The sequence below is a fragment of the Capsicum annuum genome, chromosome 3, assembly GCF_002878395.1.
Source record: "Capsicum annuum cultivar UCD-10X-F1 chromosome 3, UCD10Xv1.1, whole genome shotgun sequence".
Lineage (NCBI taxonomy): Eukaryota > Viridiplantae > Streptophyta > Magnoliopsida > Solanales > Solanaceae > Capsicum > Capsicum annuum.
In genome coordinates this window covers 258,677,112-258,696,412 of record NC_061113.1, presented here as the reverse complement: position 1 = coordinate 258,696,412, position 19,301 = coordinate 258,677,112, and the positions used below count along the sequence as shown (strand labels likewise).

The window sequence follows — 19,301 nt, the reverse complement described above, 5'->3', positions numbered from 1 at the left end:
ATAAATATGGGTAACATATCAAAAACATCTTTTGCATCTTATGATTTTAAAGATGGAATGTCATTCAATAAAAGTTCATTATGGATAAAACGAGATTGATAGATCTTGTTAAAAGAAAATGTAACACAACATTAAAACAAGTACTTTCGTTGTTTCAACATGATTTAAATTTTGAGAGTTAAATTTTATTATTCTGCAACTATGTAAAAAGAAAATACCAAGTCACAATAATTATAAACTTTAAAAAAATATTAAAAAATTCATTTCATCTCAAAACTCATATACAAATATATACTCTATTTATTTTAAAAAGAATCACCTTTTTTTTTTTAGTTTGTTTTAAAAAAATGACCTTTTTTTTTATAATACTTTAATTTTAATTTTTCAGATTTAAGATCACAAGATTAAAGAATATTTTGATGTATTTTATAAAACTTTCGATTAAGGTCAAAAGATTCAAAATCTTATTTATTTTTGTAAACCTCATGTTAAATCAAAATAAATTATTTTTTTTTTTTAAAACGGAGGGATTATAGTAAAAAATTTTGGATAGTGAATGCTACTACCAAATTGACACTCTTTATGAGTCTCTTTTCTCAAATCCCGAGTAGTTAAACAAAATAGTGTCAAAGTACCCCATCAGCACAATCTCCATCTCCAACACAGCCAGCCAGCGATTGCCAGACCATACTACGTGAATTTCTTAAACTCTGTTTGGGTGAGTGAAAGTAAAGTATTTTCAACTTTTGATAACTGCCACGAGATTCTTGTGTCTCTCTCTTCCCCTTTTTAGCTTTTCCAGATTTTTGTTACTAAAACAAACTTCCTTTTTCCTCTTTCCTGACTACTAACATCTGCCACACTCTTTTGTCCCATTCTTGCCATTTTTTTCTGTACAACAACTGAGATCCCCCACCCCACCCCCACAACCCAATTAAAGCAAATCTTGTATGTACCCACATTTCAATTTTCAAAATTTGAGTCTTTTTTGTATGTCATTTTGAAGCAAGAAAGGAGAAAGGAGATGAAGGTTTTCATTTTGCTTATACCCATTTGGGTTTTTGTTACTCCTGTGTTGTCGGCTCCTGTTGATGTTACTCCACAACCTCCTAATGCCGATCCAGCTCTTCCTACTGAGAAAGGACCCATCTTTCAAGTTTATTCTGATAAGGATGCTCCTTCTCCTGGTAATTAACAATGCAACCCCCTCCCCCCAAAACCAGTTCTGTTTTTTTTTTTTTTCTATGTGTAACTTCATGAAATTTGGGATGCGATCATACCAGCACTAACGTACCAGATCCCATTTGAAATCCGAAGATAGTGTGTGCTTGCGCGAGACTAGTACTAGGATGGGTGACGCTCTTGATGTTGCATTTCTCCTTTCTCTATCTCCATGAGGTAGGCGTAAGGTCTGTGTAGTGTACACTCCCCAGTTTGTGGGATTTTCATGGGTACTTCATGTTGTACTCATGGTATTTGGGATGCAATCACACCAGCACTAACGGATCCCATCATTTAAGTGTACTTGGTTGAGAGTAGTACTAGGATGAGTGATCCCTGAAAAGTCCTCGTGTTGCATTTCCTTATTTATCTACTTCCACGAGGTCGGAGTAAGGTTTTTGCAGACTCACTTTGTGGATTTCAATTGGTATGTTGTTGTTGTTGTACTCTGGAATTTGGATCTTCTGCTCCTTTTGGATGGGTATACACTACTGAGAGCGCAATTAGCTAAAATTCTGCTAAAGTAATTCAAATTAGAAGGAACTTGAAATTTGATGGAGTACTTAGATTTGTTACTTTCCCACTTCACTCTTTTGAACTGATCTGCTGAGTACTATTTGCTTTTTTAAAGTTTTCATTACCCATTTGATGGCAGACATAATGATGCTCTCAAGAAAAATATAACTGAAAAGGACCACATTTACTTCTTTCAATAGATTGGAAAAGAGATCCGTTTTCTCTTTTTGTAGTTTGGGTTTCCAATCAAAGCTTAAGCTCATTGAATCTGCTCTTATTTTCAAATCAGGAGTTGCAGAGTTAAAAGTGGTTCACCGCCAGGATCTAAATAAGAAAATCTTGATTTCACTTATTGTTGCTTCAACCCTCCTTGCTGGAATTCTGTTATTTTCATGTTGCTTCTGGATATACAGACTGAAAACGCTGAAGAAATCGACTGAACAAGGCCATCAGAAAGCAGGTAACTTTGTTATCAAGAAGTCACTGTTTTGTGAAGGATGGTTGGGAGTTTCTGTTATTCAAATTGTCCATCTTCTGTATCAGCACATTGTTTATTTGTTCCAATTTTATGGTGTAGAGCCTGTGAAGGGGCTTTCATGGGGTCCTATAATGGCCAAGTTCCCTTCATTAAAAGCTGTGGGTAGGAAAGGACTAGTTGATGTCATCGAGTACCAGTTGTTAGTAGCTGCAACTGACAATTTCAATGAAAAGAATGCTATAGGAGAAGGTAGAGTAGGATATGTTTATAAAGCTCAATTCAACGACAACGTCCAGGCAGCTGTTAAAAGAATTCGCGGCGGGGAACAGGATGCTGAGAAAGAATTTGAGGTAGTCTGATATATTTTGACCCGAAATGTACCCGTAATGATGGTAATTATTTTGTGCTAAAACAAATATCTGATTGCGTTTCAGAATGAGGTGGACTTGTTGAGTAAATTTCAGCATCAAAATGTTATTTCGCTGCTTGGGTACTGCATTCATAACAATGCACAATTCCTGGTGTATGAAATGATGCAGAATGGATCTTTGGAATTCCAATTGCATGGTAAAAGCCATATCTACATCCTTATATGAAGTAAAAGCAAACAAGTGTCTATATGCTATATAAATTATTCTCCATTTTTCATAATTACATTGACCTGGTTGATCAGGACCTCCTCGTGGATCAGCTTTGAGTTGGCATCTTCGCATGAAAATTGCATTGGATGTGGCTAGGTATGTCATGTTATGATTTATTAGTGCCAACTCTTTCTTTTCTCCCTCATTTCTGTGTTTTCGGAAGTTAATGGTATAGTAATGCTGTTGATTGACCAGGGGACTAGAATACCTCCATGAGCGCTGTAATCCCCCTGTAATCCATAGAGATCTCAAATCATCTAATGTTCTGCTGGATTCCAACTTCAGTGCAAAGGTAAATTAGCAATATAACCACATAGATCTCACTCATTTGCTTTTCCTTTGTAAGCATTTCGTATGGTTTATCTTTTCTGAGTTGGTCAGCTTTTACATTGATCAGCTTTCTGATTTTGGCCTTGCTATTGCTGGATGGAACTTGACCAAGAGCAACGTAAAACTTTCAGGAACTCTGGGTTATGTGGCTCCAGAGTACCTCTTAGATGGTATGTTAGAGTTAGACTCCCCATTTTATCACAATTTGCTAAGTGAAGATGATGTTGATATTTATTTGTTTGAAAGTCCCTCATCTAGTAGACAGTCCAATTTGCCTATACTGTCTTTTGCTTCGTGTCATAGAAGCGTATCACATGAATTACGTTCACTTTGCTCCTCTAAGATTAGAAAAGATTGGCCCCTCCTAGAGTTCATATACCTATCTGCAAAAGCATATACGAAGAAGCATCATTATCATTGAGCTCCTGATGTACTTCCTATTGCTAGATATTTGATTTATAAACAATGATTATATGAAGAGGATAGGCTTTTCTTCTTTTGCTTACGAGATTCTCATTTCTTCTCTAGTATGATGACTTCGATAGATATATCTGAACTCCGAATTAATGTTTTGACTCCCTTGTGATGACCACTTCACCTTCAACATTGTTTCTTTGTTGCGATGAACAAAAGGGGAAAGGGAAAATGTTAAGTTGTCAACTAATATCTTGAGATTGTTATTTAAATGTTAATGTCCAGAAATATATTCCTTGAGTAGTTTATTTCAAAAGGCAGAGTTCAGTTCTGTACCATTATTTGTTGTTCCAAAATAGCCCAGTACTGCCTGGCTTTGGCAAATTAAGTTGAAATGGAGGAAATTGTAGATACGAATCAAGGATACCCCAAAGTAGTTGCAAAAGCTTTTATCTAGTCCGCAGTACTTTGTATGCTAATGAAAAAGAAAAGAATGCTTGATTTTTCTTTTTTCTTTTTCTCAAATAAAAATGTAAATATTAGATCTTGTTTTTTATACTCTCCTCAAAAGTAAAACATTCTTGCTTATATTTTTGTTGTGCTTCAGGGAAATTAACTGATAAGAGTGACGTCTATGCTTTCGGCATTATACTTCTGGAGCTTTTGCTGGGAAGAAGACCAGTGGAGAGGCTAGAGGGAGGTCAATGCCAATCTATAGTCACATGGGTATGTTATGCAAGAGATAGTCCAATCATACTTAATTGTTTGCTCTAAATCTCTTTGAGATCATGGGATGCTGACATATCAGTAATTCATGACAAACAGGCGATGCCACAACTTACTGACAGGTCAAAGCTCCCTAATATAGTCGATCCTGTCATCAGAGACGGAATGGACCTCAAACACTTATATCAAGTGAGAGAATCTGGATCTTTTGTCAAATTATTACTTCCATTTTTCTATTTTAACTTACAGAATCAACATGGATGGGTGATTTGATAGGTTGCTGCTGTAGCCGTGCTATGTGTACAACCAGAACCAAGTTACCGACCACTGATAACAGATGTTCTGCACTCCTTCATTCCTCTTGTACCAATTGACCTTGGTGGGACCTTGAGAATTGCGGATTCTGCAGTATCTATTAGCACATAACAATATTGAATTGCTTCATTCAAAGTTAACTATGGGCACAGAAGCTGGTAATGGAATGAACAACTTGACCTTTCCACTTCTTTTTTTGTATCTTTGGTTTGTTATTTGTCGAATGCAATTTTTGCTATGAAGTAAGAGTAGGACCACTTACCAAAAGAAAATTTATGCTGTGTGTATATAATTGTAAATTTGAGGCAGCAAAAGCTCTGATTTCACTTCATGTTTTCTCAAGTTTTTGGCCTTTCATGGTTGTTCTATGTATTAGAGAAATTAATATGCTTCTACTGTAAAGAATGACCTACGAAATATTCCAGTATTTTTCTGCATACAAAATTTTCTTGTGCTCTCCTTATTTCTTGCCCATCAATAGCCATTATGATTAACTGGCCAGCCTCCAACTTCTACTTCTTGCTGTCAAACGGTTATAGCCTGCCTTTTAGCCCCTTTCCCCCCACCTAGTTGAGCTTCTTCACGTGCTGATTTTTCTGTATATTTTGGACAGGATAAAAATGTAGTCTCTCATTCAAGCAATTGACTTTTTAATTTTGGTTTCATCTTTTTGGTCTTTTTCTACCTTTACAATAAAGAAGATAAAGTGTATGTCATGAATGCCAACCATGTGTAGCATGTCCTACAATTTTTTTAGATCTGGGACCATAAAATGGATTGCATGTGCCCATGCTAAAAGTGATGGTAAGTGCCCACCTCTTTTGAGGAAGGGTACTTTGTCATCAGCCACTTGCTAGATTGAATTTTAACTTAGATTACAACTGGAGGTTGGAGCCTCGTCTACTGATAGACTTCACCAATCGTATAACCGGCTCTAAGTACAAGTAGAAATTAGTTCCCATGGAGTTATTACTTAGGTTTAGCGTCAAGTAGCTAGTTGGCAAGTGACATACTTTGGCAACTAATTTTGTCCTTGACATATCGCTGTGATAAGTCCTACTATGGTGGGCCTGAGCTGCAGTTTTTCTTCTCTCCGTTGTTGATGGACACTAGTTTAGAATGTCAAGGTTTTAAGCCATGTTTAGTGAAAAGGAATTGTCATTCTTAAATAGGATAAAAAGAATATCCAGTTCATTATCTTAGTCGGTCACGTTGTACAATTTGAACGTATCTTTTAGTGAAATAGCATTCACATTCGAAAGACAAAAGGATGTGTTGTTTCTTCCTAGTTTGAAGATTCTCCTTCTGGAAAACCAGTGTCAACTTCTTGTTTCTTTGAAGTTATCAGTCACAGCAACTTGACTAACATTGGTATATCAGCTGTTTTTCATTCACAAACACGAAAAAAAAGAAGAGGGAAAAGGGTCAAATTTGCCATTCTACTTTCGGATATTGTCTACATTTACTCTCCGTTGTTGTACTAACCAGCCAAATTTATCCCTGCCGTTATACACTATCCCGGCTAAATTTCCTTTGTACTCCGCTATATGGACTGCCCAACTGCACTTATTTCCTTTGTCAATATCTCTACCTTCCAAAGACAAAATCCTGATTGTTGGACCGTGAACGACACACCAAGGAATCATTGTTCACATTATTGTCACGGCAATATCTAAGGATGTTTCCATCAAAACACAATAGTATTATAAAAATATGCTCTCCTTTTCATTAACCTTCCCATCTTAAACTATTAATTCAGCTGATTCTACTCTACCCCTAGGCCTGGCAAAGGAAACAAATTTGGGTTGGTTGTATGCTTACAAATTCATGGCCTTTTCGAACTGGATATGCAGTCGCAATACCAAAAGCATGTATGTAAAAATCATTCATCCAGGAGGACATATAGAACTTCACGACAGGCCTGTTCTTGCTACAGAAATAATCAGCAGAAACCCAAAGAGTTGGATTTGTCATCCTACCGTCTTCCGGCAGCCATGGGCCATTCTCCCACCGGAAACCACCCTCATGCCTGGCCAAAAATTCTACATTGTCCCTATACGCACCATTAAAAGACTTCAATCCCTCGCCTTGAAATCCTCTCCGTCTCTCATTCATAAACTTGAGAAACAATCAGGTCTCAAAGAAAACATAGGAGAACATCAAGAATCCAATTTATCCAACTGCTGGCTGTTCCGAAATTCAACCAAAAATTCAGAGGTTCCTTATTCTCATCTCAGACAAGAAAACAACAGAGACCCTCAATCGCAGGACGATAATTGCTTTACGTGCTTGTTAACAGGGATCAAGAGTAGTAAATCAGGTAGAAGAGATAATGATATGAGTTCCGAATCAAGATCATCAAGCAACAGCTTGGGATCCTCAGAAACAAATTTTCTAAATAGAAAACAAAGAAGTGTGGATCACAATGAAACATCACCAGGAGTTTCACCCACAAGGCTTTCCTCTTTCGATCAGTGGCATCCCAGTTTAGAAAGCATCTCAGAAGAATAACTAGTTTTTTGCAAATGCCGTGATTTGTTTTTATTAATCTTGCTATTTCGTCTTGTACATGTTTGCTATGCTGCTCCAATTCTGATTATCTAAAAATATACTCCATGGATTTCTTTATAGTCCGTTTCGAAGTTAAACGACTCTTTTGTCTTTTTTAACAACTCTTAATTCCAACTTTACACAGATTAAATAGCATTTTGGTACATTTGACATATTTTTAAGATTCAAAAATTTACTTTCTTAAACTCTTTATCAATATTTTTACTTTCTTAAACTCCGTGTCAAGTCAAAGATATATTTTTGGAGAAATCTACAGACACCGTGCACGATTTGAAGAACATGATTTTACCCGCTCATTAAATTTTGAAGACTTGTGATGGTAAGGAATATTAGAGAAAATGGATAAGAAATTTACGTTCGATACTCCATAAATTTCGATTTGTTTATCTTATGTTTCATTTAGTCTATTGTAAAAGAATGCACCTTTATTTTTCTTGACAGCTTGCATTCTAATTTTTCACATGAACATTTTAAGAAAAAAAAAAAACATTTTGATACGTTTTAGCACTGTCCACAAAATTCAAAAGTCATTTTTATTTTCTTTTCTTAAATCTTGTATCAAATTAAAGTCGGTCAAATAAATGGAATGAGTATCTAAGTGATAGCTGCGGCCGGAAATCAATGGACATTATTTATGATAAATTCAATCAATGGACACAATTTATGATAAATTCAAGAGAAGCCTAACTTTAATTAGTTGCAGTTAATTCAGCTTTCTACCTTGCATTCAGTTAACCAAACACTATGACTGCAACTGTTCATTGAATAAGATCCTAAATACTTGCATTTATTCTGGAAAACAACTCCAAATATACCAATCAATAAATAAGTCCACAAAAATTTGTCTCTACTAATCGTAATCATCATCGGCACTCTTAACACAAATTATATCATCTCCCTATTTTTTTTTAATAATTTGATGAATAATTAGAGTAAATCACAAGATTAATTTGGATTGTTGTAGAACACAATGGAACATTGTGAAGCTGAAAAAATTCTTCAGCGGCTTAGAGGAGAATACAGAAGGAATACTGTAGAAAAGAAACTGGACAAGAGTGGAGAAGATGAAGAAGGTGAATCGGATACTGCTCAGCTAATTGTCCGTAGAAATGTAACAGGACCCGACCCGAATCCTGTTCCCCCGCTTCGCTTTCATAAGGTAGATATGGACGGAAACTCCAAAGGCAAAGGTAAAAAAATTTAAGCTGCCAAAAATTATTCCCTTGTTTTGAAAGAACTATCGTTTTAGCTCATTATTTCATGCCTATTAAAGAAAATTATACAATGCATAATTTTACTTAAACCCTATTTGGATGACTTATTTAGAATGGACTTTTTAGTTTTTGAAGGACAAACACTTTATTTTAGATTTAAAAAGTTCAAAAAAAAAAAAGGGCTAAAAAGTTGGTTGCGGCTACTTTTGATTTTTATTTTTTAGCTTAAAAGTCACTTAAAAAAAACCTAATTCAAACATCCTCCTAAGTGTTTTTAGTGAAAATTGATTTTAAATATTAATTTCAGAGGGTGTTGGATTGACTTATTTTTAGACACTTTTGACTTCTAGGCTCTATTTAATTTTGTAGAAGTAGAAAAAATTATTAATGCACTTCGAATTTTTAGTAAGTTATTGCAAAGTTATTAGTAAGTGGAAAAAGTATTTAAGTACTGACTTTTCTAACAGAGCCTATGCTTTTTGCGGGTTAACTATTTAAGGTACTCAAAATCAGGGCTCCACCAGATCACGTTTGTACGAGATTTGTGCAGTAAATCATTGGAAAGCACCTTTGTTTGAATGTTGCAAAGAAGAAGGTCCAGATCACCATAAGTTGTAAGTTCATTCCTATTCCAATTGAAAAGTACGGCCTCGCCTTTTAGAACACCGGTTCATAGTATAGTATAGTATAGTAGTAGTAGTGAGCTATGAATGAATTTTAAACGTATGCTGAGTAGTGAGAATGATGGAGAAGCTGAACTGCAGGTTCACCTTCAAGGTAATTGTGGAAATGAGAGGACCCCGTACCGCAACTATAGAGTGTATGGGCAATCCACATTCAAAGAAAAAAGCAGCAGCAGAGAATGCAGCTGAAGGGGCATTGTGGTTTCTAAATCAAGCTGGTTATACATTGAACAAGTAATTGGGGTGGGAGTGGGGCGGGAATCATTTATTAGATATAGGTTTGTAAGTAAATTAATTTTATGCAGCAACTGCAATATGATGCAGTAAATATAATCTCAATGCTATGTGACAAAAAGTGTTTGAAGATGGTATGTTTCAATTAGGCTGCCAGTTATATATGAGCTTAAACTACTTTTTGGCTTGTTGCGTTTTGATTTCTCTCTTCCATTATCATTCTATCGATCAGTTATGAGCCATCTTAGATGAGGAACTATATTAATTTATTGTCTTTTTGTTCTTTTTTTGAGACTAGCTAGTGCAAAAAAAATTATAACATATTCAGTGTAATCGCTTCACAAAAGGGTTTGGTGGAGAAAAGAAACCACGTGATACCTAAATCATACAGCTAGAAGTACGACACCACTCAACTATCTACGAAGCTTCTATCCTAATCTTTTACATCTACTATGAAGGTCACGTCATTGAATATGTGTCATGATGTCTAATCACCTCCTTCAATTATTCTTTGGCTTACCTCTACCTCTCCTAATTCCTGCTACAACCAACATCTTGCACCTCCTGACTAGTGCATCTATGCAGTTCCTCTTCACATATCCGAACCATCCCAATCACACTTCCATCATCTTGTTTGCCATGGTGGTTACTCTCACCTTGTCCCAAATAACATCGCTCTTAATCATAGCTCTTCTAGTATATCCCATATCCATCTAAGCATCCTCATCTCCGCCCTCTCCATCTTCTGTACATAACCGTTCTTGATTGGCGAGCACTCTCAAACCACCGCTCTAAAGAACATACCTTTAAGCCTTGGCAGCACATTCTTATTGCACAATACTAAAGAGGTGAGCCTCCATTTCACTAACCGTGCTCCGATCCGGTTGCGACATCAGTGATCATGTGAGAATTGTATATCTTTGAACCATGCCCTTAAAGTAATGCAGGATGGAGTTGCAACCTCTGAAGTAAAACTCAAATTCTTGTTAAAATTTGGTACAAATCACGAGTAACCACATGTTTGTCTTAAAGGGATCACATTTCAGCAAAGTGAATCTCATTTTGCATAAACTGAAATGCTGCAATTTCTCAATCTGGCTTGCTACAATTAAAGTAGTTAAAAACTAGTACAAGGTAAAAACTAAAACCGTCTAGCTCTCTTACGAGACCTCTGCTTTCCGACCTTCTTTGCCAGATTATTCCCAGCACATAACAAATGCTAATCAACAATGAAAGGAAGGGAAAGAGGGAACCTAGAAGCAGTTTTCTATTTCTTATTTCCAACTCTTTATTTGAACTAGTGGAATTTGCCAACTGATTTTCGTTCTGCGGTTGATGTACTAAACTGTGTAGTGTTGCTGAATTGTCTCAATGTCCAGTCCCTTGAGCTTCACCACTGATTCTACATGACCCTTAAGTGTATGAAGCTCTCTTAGCCTGTTAACACAACGCAAAATAATCGAATTAGAAAAATGCTAAGCAATTGAAAAATGACACCTGCAGGCTGCAACCTGCATATATCAATCAGAAGTACCTGGCAACTTCAGCACGACGTTTGGCATGTTCTGCTATTTCAGACAATTCCTTATAGCTTTTGTTGTCATACATCTGTGAGGAATCGGGAGGTTGAAGACCATGCAACGTGCGTTGAGCCAATGCCCATTGTGCCTCTCTTTCTCCCCTACCATAATCCTTCTTGTTTGTGAAAGCAACCTGCACGGTGTGAAAAAAGGAGGATAGAGTGTCATAGTCGTAACATGTTAGGTGATTTTTTTATTGATATGAATGTTGATGTGAAGTACCTTGTTTTCAATCATATTGTTCCAGGCCCTGCCACTCAAAATGTATCTGATCGCGAATTTTAGAAAATCTAGAGGTATGTAGAAAATAATACTGTAAAGCCAAATAACACCAGCCCAACCCCAACCAATACCACGGATTCTAGCAAAACCCCAGTTTGCATATACTGCAATTATGGTGGCAACCTGCAAGATGTAACAAGTCAATAGAGGTGAAGGAAACTACAATTATATGGGAACTGGTGTTAACTCCTAATCCGGAACTGGAATCTAACCAACTTACCAGCTGTGCTATAACGAAAGCAGCTAGCAGAAGGAGACCAGGACGTTCTATGTAAGACCAACTCCTTGCCCTAGTTACGAAAATGAGTGCCTGACTGACGATGCTGACTTGAAGATACAGTGCAGCATTAAGCTCATGTATATTGTCTCTGATCGACCTTACACCAAACTTGTCCTGCAAATACAGTGTCAAGTTGGATCGCTATGCAACATTTTCAGTTATATTGTTTGTTTATCTAGTAGTGCAGAATTTACTTACAGTAAAGAAATTTGATTGGTGAGCAGCCCAAAAAAAGATAACAGTCATCACGGCTAGGTAAGTGCCAAGAACTATGCCAGTGGCAAATATTTCTCTCAGTTTCCACGAATCAGGCATGGGTGACGGCTTCACCTTGTCTTTAGATATGGTCATGATTGTTCCATCATTGAGAATGGCAATGATAAGAACCATGAAAGGTGAGAAATCAAACTTCCAGATTAGTGCAATGAGCATGAAGCCTAGCACAATTCGGATGGTTATAGAAACAGCATAAATGGTATAATTCTTCATCCTCTGAAATATGGCTCGGCTGGTCAAAACAGCACTTACTATCACACTTAATCCTGGCTCCGTGAGAACTATGTCTGATGCACTACGGGCAGCATCAGTAGCATCAGCCACAGCTATGCCTATATCTGCTTTCTTCAGAGCAGGGGCGTCATTCACACCATCTCCGGTCATACCACAAATGTGCTTTCTTTCTTGGAGCTTCTTCACGATCTCATATTTGTGCTCTACACCATTCCCAAAACATCGCACAAAAGCAAATAAGTATAACGGCTGTTAATAATGAAAGTCAGGAGGATGGCTTACTGTCAGAAAAAAAAAATATATTGGAAAAGAGGACGGAAGTAGTTAGTTACCTGGAAAGACACCAGCAAAGCCATCAGCCATCTCAATGAGTTCATCCACAGGGAGGTTAGCAGTATTTTCATCCTTGTTCTGACCCAAGAGGGAGGAAGAAGGATACATGTTTGTTCCCATGCCAAGCCTACGACCAGTCTCCTTGGCTATGGCAAGCTGATCACCGGTTATCATTTTTACATTGACACCAAGGACAAGGGCGCGCCTAATTGTGTCTGCACTATCATGCCTTGGAGGGTCAAAAAGAGGCAAGAGCCCTACAAACTCCCAAGGCCCTCCTGGACTTTCCTTCGTCTTCTCTGGTACTGTCTGTATTCACAAGGAACCATCCACTGACTTCAGTTTGATGGAAAAAATCAAAACAATGCTAGAGACTTTGCTTTATTAAATTTCACCTGTTGAGCCACTGCAAGAGAGCGAAGACCACGATCAGCAAACTTGTCGATGATGGAGTGAACTTTCCTCTTTACATCCTCGTTTAGTCCACAAAGATCAACGATCTGGTAAAAGAATTCAAATGATCAAGTAGGTAACCAACTCAGTCATAGACAGAAAGAAATATCAAGTGTTATTGGTTACCTGCTCAGGTGCACCTTTGCTAACTCTATGCCAATTGCCATTGGAGTCTATGTAAGTAATAGCTGTGCGCTTGTCGACAGGGTTAAAAGGCAGGAAATGCACTTCTTGGATCCCAGCTCTAGCCTAGAGAGCACACAAAAATAAAAAGAGCTCAGGTACAAGTAAGATGATGCACTTTCTAATGATGAAAGTTGCTAATGATGCCTATCATAAATGAAGGGATAAATTTGCAGCAAGCAGGCAATACACAAGAAGTTAAGCAAAAAGTAACATGTAACAGTTAAAGACAACATTATTTTGCTAAGGTAACTGAAGAGTTCAATTATCAAGTTGAATTGATACTACTTTTAATTACAACCTCCTTGGCATCTGCCAGCATTCCGACGATGCAAGCATCAATAGCATCCTGGTTTTCAACCCTTGAAGCTCTTGCCCCAAGAAGAATAACGGTATCTTGGTCCATATCCTTTGCAAAGACCTGTACCACCCCTCCCCAAAGAAGAAGACAATCTAGTTAGCTTACAGTTTGGCTTATCACTTCCAAATACTAGAATGTCGTGTTAATTCACTTTCACAAACCTCGACCAAGTTTTTGTCAACTTCAAGCTTGTTTAACGTAAGAGTTCCTGTCTTGTCACTACAAAGGACATCCATTCCCGCCATCTCTTCTATAGCAGTCATTCTCTTGGTGATGGCACCTTGTTCTGACAATTTGTGGGATCCAATTGCCATAGTGACTGATAATACAGTAGGCATGGCTATTGGAATTCCTCCAATGAGAAGAACAAGCAGATTATCAATTCCATCTCTGTACTTTCTGTGCTGAATTGGGTACATCACCAGTATTTCTATGATGATTCCAATTAGAATGGAGCATATGCAGAAGTTGCCGATTGCTGTCAACACCTGTCAATTATCATCTAAATCAGCTGGATGATTTTTTTTTAAAAAAAAGAACAGTTAAAATCTTATACAACTCCGTTGTTCTTTCAAAACATAACAAGACTCATTTGGCAATAATTCTAAAAACATTGGTTTGTTGAGCTCTTAACATGAAATCCAACTTTTCTAGTAGGATTCAGTTTAGTGAAAATGTAAAATTTTACCTTCTGGAAGTGGCCAACATTATTCGTACTATCAACAAGATGAGCAGCTTTTCCGAAGAAGGTGCTGATTCCAGTTGCAATTACAACAGCCTCAATTTCACCTTGTTTACAGGTGGAACCAGAAAACACTCCGTCGCCCGGGTTCTTTGTCACGGGTAATGACTCACCTGTGAGAGCAGATTGATCAATCTTGAGGGGATCTCCCTCAAGAAGACGAGCATCGGCCGGAATGATATCCCCCAACTTGATACTTATCACATCCCCTGGCACCAGCACTGCTGCATCCAGCTCCTGCCAGCTCCCATCTCTTATTACCTTTTGAGGAAACAAAGTTGGATAATAAGAACCAAAAGTAAGGCAAGAAACTCAACTTTGATTATACTTTTCTACTTTGTTATTGATAATATTGTAGTATATACCTTTGTCTTGGGAGCAAGACCTGCCATCAGGGCTGCTGCAGCATTGCCTGCATTGTTTTCTTCGATGAAGCTGACGGTGGAGTTGATGACAAGCAAAACTACTATTCCAAGGAAATCTTGCCAATCTGGTGGCCTATTCTGCATTCGATCATTGCAAAAAGTTAAGCTTGCTGATAGAAACAGATTAAAAACAATACCACTAGTCTACAACTCAGCCTTACTTTCTTTTTATACCGTTTCAAAGAAAATGTCTCTTTCCTTTTTTTGGCAACTCTTCAATTCCAATTTTGTACTTGGCATGTTTAAGACCACAAGATTCAAAAGTCTACCTACTTTCTTAAACGTTGTACCAAGTCAACACCAGACAAACAACTTTGTGCCAAGTAAAAACCATACAGTAACAGATATGTGTACCAAGTGAGTAGTGTGTGTGTGTGTTTTTATAGACAGAGAACCAACCTGTCCATTTGCCAATACAATGGCAATGACAGCAGCAGCTTCCATGACCCATGACAAGGGGTTCCACATGAAACCCAAGAATTTTAAGATCTTGTTCTCCTGTTTCATTATGCAGATCACAAAAATTAGGTGTCCCTATTCTAATATAATCACCATAGACCAAAAGATAATCAAACAAAAAAGCAGTAAAGATAAAGAAAGTTTGCCTTTTTCTCCTCAAGTTTGTTTGGGCCAAAGACAGTAAGCCTTCCATTTGCATCCTTTTCTGCCAATCCCTCCTTAGAACTTACCAATATCCTAAATACATCCTCCACTGGTATTGTTTCCTGTGTGCCACAAATGGTTTAAAGTACATAAATAAACAGCTCTAAACTTCCTCAAGTAGCTCTACTTAGCCTTATTCAAATTGAAATATCAGAGAGCATGACAAGGAAACATGGACTAATTCCATCATCTGGCTGAAATGCATATTAGAAACTTTTCAGGGGAACAAGATCCGTTCTTAATTAGTACATTCACAAAGGTATTCAACATCAACGATGTATACATAAAATTTGAAATTATATATATATATATATATATATATATGTGGTATAATTTTTTGCAGTAGTGAAGGAGCTTTCGATAAATCCCTTGCGTTAAACATCACAGAAGTGATAAAACAATCACTTTTTCTGTTGCATAAAATGATCATACTATCAAAATTGTTTCTTTGATTTGACATTGTATTCGGAAATGAAATCTACATATTTCAAAACTACATAAAAAGCACCATTTCAAAACTACGTAAAAATAAGTCTCCGTAACAGACATTCAAATCAATCAAAAGAAAAAAAATGTGGTTAAAAAGAAACTCATTCGGATCTTAAAATCTAAAATGCGTCACATAAATTGAAACGAAGTTCATATCAGATGATGCATGTAAAAGAACATCAAATTAGAAAAAAACGTGATGATACATACGAGATCAACGTTCTCCTTCTTGATATCATCCAAGCTGACGGTTGCCTTCTGATCCGCCATCTTTAATTTAATTTACTCTCTATAAGCTACCACTAATACACACACACACACAAACACAAAAATTATTCAGAGATTAATTGTTCATGAAATCATGATTAGCATTGTGCAGATGACTAGCTAGATCGATAAATGAAACATGTCAAACTTAATCCAGATATGACTAGACCTTTTTAATTTAATTTAGCGTAATTATAGATTAGATTGAGGTTTGAATTGAACAAAGTAACTAAGTATTATTATAGTACGAGGACTCCCATAATTCAACTAAGTTTTACTAGGTAATTAGGTTACCCATTGAGTGAGAGTTACTTACTCCCAGCCAAGTATTCTAAACTAACAATAAATTAGTGGTAGCTTTGTATTTTAGAATTAGTACACATATATACCCACCCTTCTCTATATCTACATCATATACTATACTCACAATTTTGAAAAGAAAAGAAAATCTTATAAACGGATGGAGGGTCGGGATTTTTTGTTTATAGGTTTTGAATTGTAACTCTTTTTTGTTTACTTATTTTGAATAAATTATTTATGCATGTTAAATGATTTTTTGACATAGGTATAGAATTTTAACATACACTATTAGGTTTAGCTGAATTCGTAACCACAAAATTGGCTCTACCCTATTTATAAATATCTTACATATTTTGTTATTCTTAACTGTATTCTGAAAAAAATAAAAAAATGATACGTGTGGACTACAAAACTAAATTTTAGTATTGAGACTAGTGAATCCTTCTCTAAAACTTAACTAACATAACACCCCTTTTCTCCTTATTTGTGTATAATATATATTTGCTAGTTTGTTCTAGCATTTGTTATGTTCTATTTTATGATAGTATTTGGTTGAAAATTCTGAAAAATAATTATCATCCTAAATAGAATGTATTATTGGGTGCGTAGGGTGGACTTGCACAAGTACGTAGTGACTGCAACTTCAATTCTACCAAACTAATGGGAGTATTAATTAAACATTTAAGAGGATCTTTGTAGGTTAGATATGTAAGTACGTAATTACTATCTTGAATTTGTACCTTTTGATAGAATATTCATAATTGAGTGACGCAGATCAGATACTTTTCTGCATAGTTAGTAAATGGATTTCCTAGTTTTAATTGGACTTGATAACAAAATATGGGCTGAATGTAACTTGGCCCAAGGTTTAAGTGATAGATCAGCCCAGTATCTTGGGGTATCTCAGGTCCAACAAGAGATTAAAAGGTTGAGAAATAGATAGAATTTAATTTGCATTTAAAATAGACAATTGAAATTCAGAAATTTACACGTTTGTCCTTAAATAAGTTGGTTTTAATTTGGAAAAAAATCTTTACTAAACTACGTAAAATTCCTATTTTTTTTATTAATTACTTAAATTTCTTTTTTAAACAAAAAAAAAAATCATGAATACATCCACAAATTCATAAATTTTTCAAATATCTCCCTCTGGCTTAGTTAATGTAATATGGATCTCGATCAAATAATTTCAAAAATGAATGTATCTCAGTAATCAAAATTATGCATCTCAACTTCAGTATTATGTATCTAGCTAATTATGTATCTGAACAAAAATGAAGTAATTAATTGTTACATTCTTAAGTTTAAAATTATGTATCTCAACTTTAAAATTATGTATTCAAAAATTGTAAAATAAGGGATATTTGTAATTTAGCAAAGAGTAGGGATCATTAGTAATTAGGGGTAAACTTGTTGAGATTTATGTAAGTTTTACTTTTAACTTTGCATTTAACAATCGAATTTATGCCAAGCGACGCATGAGTTTTTTAAAATTAAAATTTTGTCCGAACATAACATGTGAGATATTATAATATAAAAACATAAAATTTATGCTTAGGAAAATAGTTATTTATTACTAGGAAAATAAATTAAATACCACCACAAAATAGGAGCAAAATTGCGAATGACTGCAAATGATTAGGGAGAAAATGACCATTTACCCCCCAACCTTTAGTCGAAATTCCAACTACACACTTAATTTTTAAAGGAGAATTATTACCCCCAAAATTTTTTTTTTATCGAATTTATTAACCTCCAATTGTTGACCTGTCAACATAAACCACTTAATAACGCATCAGTGCATTTCACGCGTCTGAGCCCACGCTGATGTTCTCATTTTTCTTTACAAAAATTATCTCATCTCCTTCCTCTTTCAACCTTTCATTTTCAAGAAAAACTTTTCTTCTTCATCTCTTCTCTCTCTTAACACCATGATTTGATTTTCTCTTTTTTTTTTTTGGAGATTGTTGTTGTAATTTAAACTTTTGGTTGTGGATTTTCAAACTTTTGGAGCTCCATCGGGTTTGGTATCCAAATTTGCAATTCTCGCACCAAGTTTTCTTTGATTTCTTGGCTCAGATTGAGCGTCTCATGGGGTTCTACGACCTCCCGATTTAGGACTTCTCCAATTAGAATCAAAGCTTCAAATGGTTCCAAGAATTCACCTTAATCTTGGCATTTGAGCTTTTTAATAACGTTAGTGTTGATCTCTGAGAACAATTAAAGGGAGAAATATTTTGTTTGTTAATGATAAAGGGAAGAGTTTTCTGCTAAAAAAAGACACATAGACAATTCATAGAGGAAAATGTTTGTTTATGTGCTTGCCGCTTGGTACGTGGAAAGTTCAATTCTTGCTTCTTCTAATTTTGTTTTTCTGGACTCTGTTGCCCTTAGTTTTGTATAAGTTGGAGTAATGAATCATGTATAATTTGCTCCATTTCACTTCATTGATGGCTTTAGCCTTACGCTTTGAGCCTATTGCCAAGTTCTTGGATGAGAAAGATAATGAATTAGAGATAAAAGAAGATGAGGAAACACCATTAATGAGTTCAAGAAAGATAAGAAAGATAATGAAATTGGAGATGAGGAAGAAGTTGAAACAAAAGGTCTTTAACGATCCGAAAAAGTTGAAGCTCGTCAATGATGATTGTAATTTTTTTATGGTGATAACGTTGTGTTGTAATTTTGATTGTGGATTTAGTGGTGGGTGAAATTTTTATGATATGAATTTAGTGATAGACTACAATGATGATGATTTAATGATAAATTTGATACTAACAAGTTGCAGTAAGATTCTAATAGTGTGTTTGATAATGGGTGGTGATGATTTTTTTCTGGTGGAGTTATGAATTTGATGTAATGACGGTAAAATGATGGTTTAATGGTGGATTTTGTGTTGCACAGTGAAGAAGAAATCATTAGAGTGGTATAAACTATAAAAAAGTGAAACTATTACCTCCTTAGAAGGTGACGTGGCAGAGAAGGTGTACTCACCTTTGTAAGGTATGTGAGAGTTGGAAAAAAATCTTAAAATGGCAGCTTTCATACACGTCACTATTTCATTTGTCATTATATCATTAAGTACTCCAA

The 19,301-nt window shown here is 35.8% G+C and overlaps 3 protein-coding genes across 3 annotated transcripts; 2 read left to right on the top strand and 1 right to left on the bottom strand.

Moving 5' to 3' along the window:
- The first annotated feature begins 589 nt into the window (after window positions 1–589).
- LOC107862008 (probable receptor-like protein kinase At1g80640) lies at window positions 590–5,085 on the top strand. Its single transcript, XM_016707438.2, has 10 exons — window positions 590–1,187; window positions 2,027–2,197; window positions 2,315–2,565; window positions 2,650–2,782; window positions 2,889–2,952; window positions 3,052–3,148; window positions 3,254–3,356; window positions 4,208–4,326; window positions 4,426–4,515; window positions 4,603–5,085. The coding sequence occupies exons 1-10, from the start codon at window positions 1,025–1,027 to the stop codon at window positions 4,750–4,752; spliced, it is 1,341 nt and encodes a 446-aa protein (XP_016562924.1). The 5' UTR covers window positions 590–1,024; the 3' UTR covers window positions 4,753–5,085.
- Window positions 5,086–7,920: 2,835 nt separating this feature from the next.
- On the top strand, window positions 7,921–9,530 carry LOC107865855 (ribonuclease 3-like protein 1). Its single transcript, XM_016712050.2, has 3 exons — window positions 7,921–8,402; window positions 8,926–9,040; window positions 9,191–9,530. The coding sequence occupies exons 1-3, from the start codon at window positions 8,183–8,185 to the stop codon at window positions 9,345–9,347; spliced, it is 492 nt and encodes a 163-aa protein (XP_016567536.2). The 5' UTR covers window positions 7,921–8,182; the 3' UTR covers window positions 9,348–9,530.
- An 853-nt stretch (window positions 9,531–10,383) lies between these two features.
- On the bottom strand, window positions 10,384–16,163 carry LOC107862007 (plasma membrane ATPase 4). Its single transcript, XM_016707437.2, has 15 exons — window positions 15,855–16,163; window positions 15,098–15,217; window positions 14,892–14,990; window positions 14,433–14,570; window positions 14,014–14,328; window positions 13,487–13,813; window positions 13,266–13,385; window positions 12,908–13,030; window positions 12,724–12,828; window positions 12,328–12,637; window positions 11,684–12,198; window positions 11,426–11,599; window positions 11,146–11,328; window positions 10,878–11,056; window positions 10,384–10,780 (listed from the first exon to the last, which is right to left on the bottom strand). Exons 1-15 carry the CDS (start codon window positions 15,912–15,914, stop codon window positions 10,684–10,686), a joined length of 2,865 nt encoding a protein of 954 aa, XP_016562923.1. The 5' UTR covers window positions 15,915–16,163; the 3' UTR covers window positions 10,384–10,683.
- Window positions 16,164–19,301: the final 3,138 nt, after the last annotated feature.

Excerpts from the sequence above, each read along its gene's own strand:
- LOC107862008 (XM_016707438.2), top strand. The coding sequence starts at position 1,025 with ATGAAGGTTTTCATTTTGCTTATACCCATTTGGGTTTTTGTTACTCCT. Across the intron at positions 1,188-2,026 it reads TAAGGATGCTCCTTCTCCTG|GAGTTGCAGAGTTAAAAGTG; the intron begins GTAATTAACAAT and ends TTTTCAAATCAG. Across the intron at positions 2,783-2,888 it reads TTTGGAATTCCAATTGCATG|GACCTCCTCGTGGATCAGCT; the intron begins GTAAAAGCCATA and ends CTGGTTGATCAG.
- LOC107865855 (XM_016712050.2), top strand. The coding sequence starts at position 8,183 with ATGGAACATTGTGAAGCTGAAAAAATTCTTCAGCGGCTTAGAGGAGAA. Across the intron at positions 8,403-8,925 it reads CGGAAACTCCAAAGGCAAAG|GTACTCAAAATCAGGGCTCC; the intron begins GTAAAAAAATTT and ends TAACTATTTAAG. Across the intron at positions 9,041-9,190 it reads GGTCCAGATCACCATAAGTT|GTTCACCTTCAAGGTAATTG; the intron begins GTAAGTTCATTC and ends GCTGAACTGCAG.
- LOC107862007 (XM_016707437.2), bottom strand. The coding sequence starts at position 15,914 with ATGGCGGATCAGAAGGCAACCGTCAGCTTGGATGATATCAAGAAGGAG. Across the intron at positions 14,991-15,097 it reads ACAAACTTGAGGAGAAAAAG|GAGAACAAGATCTTAAAATT; the intron begins GCAAACTTTCTT and ends ATAATGAAACAG. Across the intron at positions 10,781-10,877 it reads CGTCGTGCTGAAGTTGCCAG|GCTAAGAGAGCTTCATACAC; the intron begins GTACTTCTGATT and ends TTGTGTTAACAG.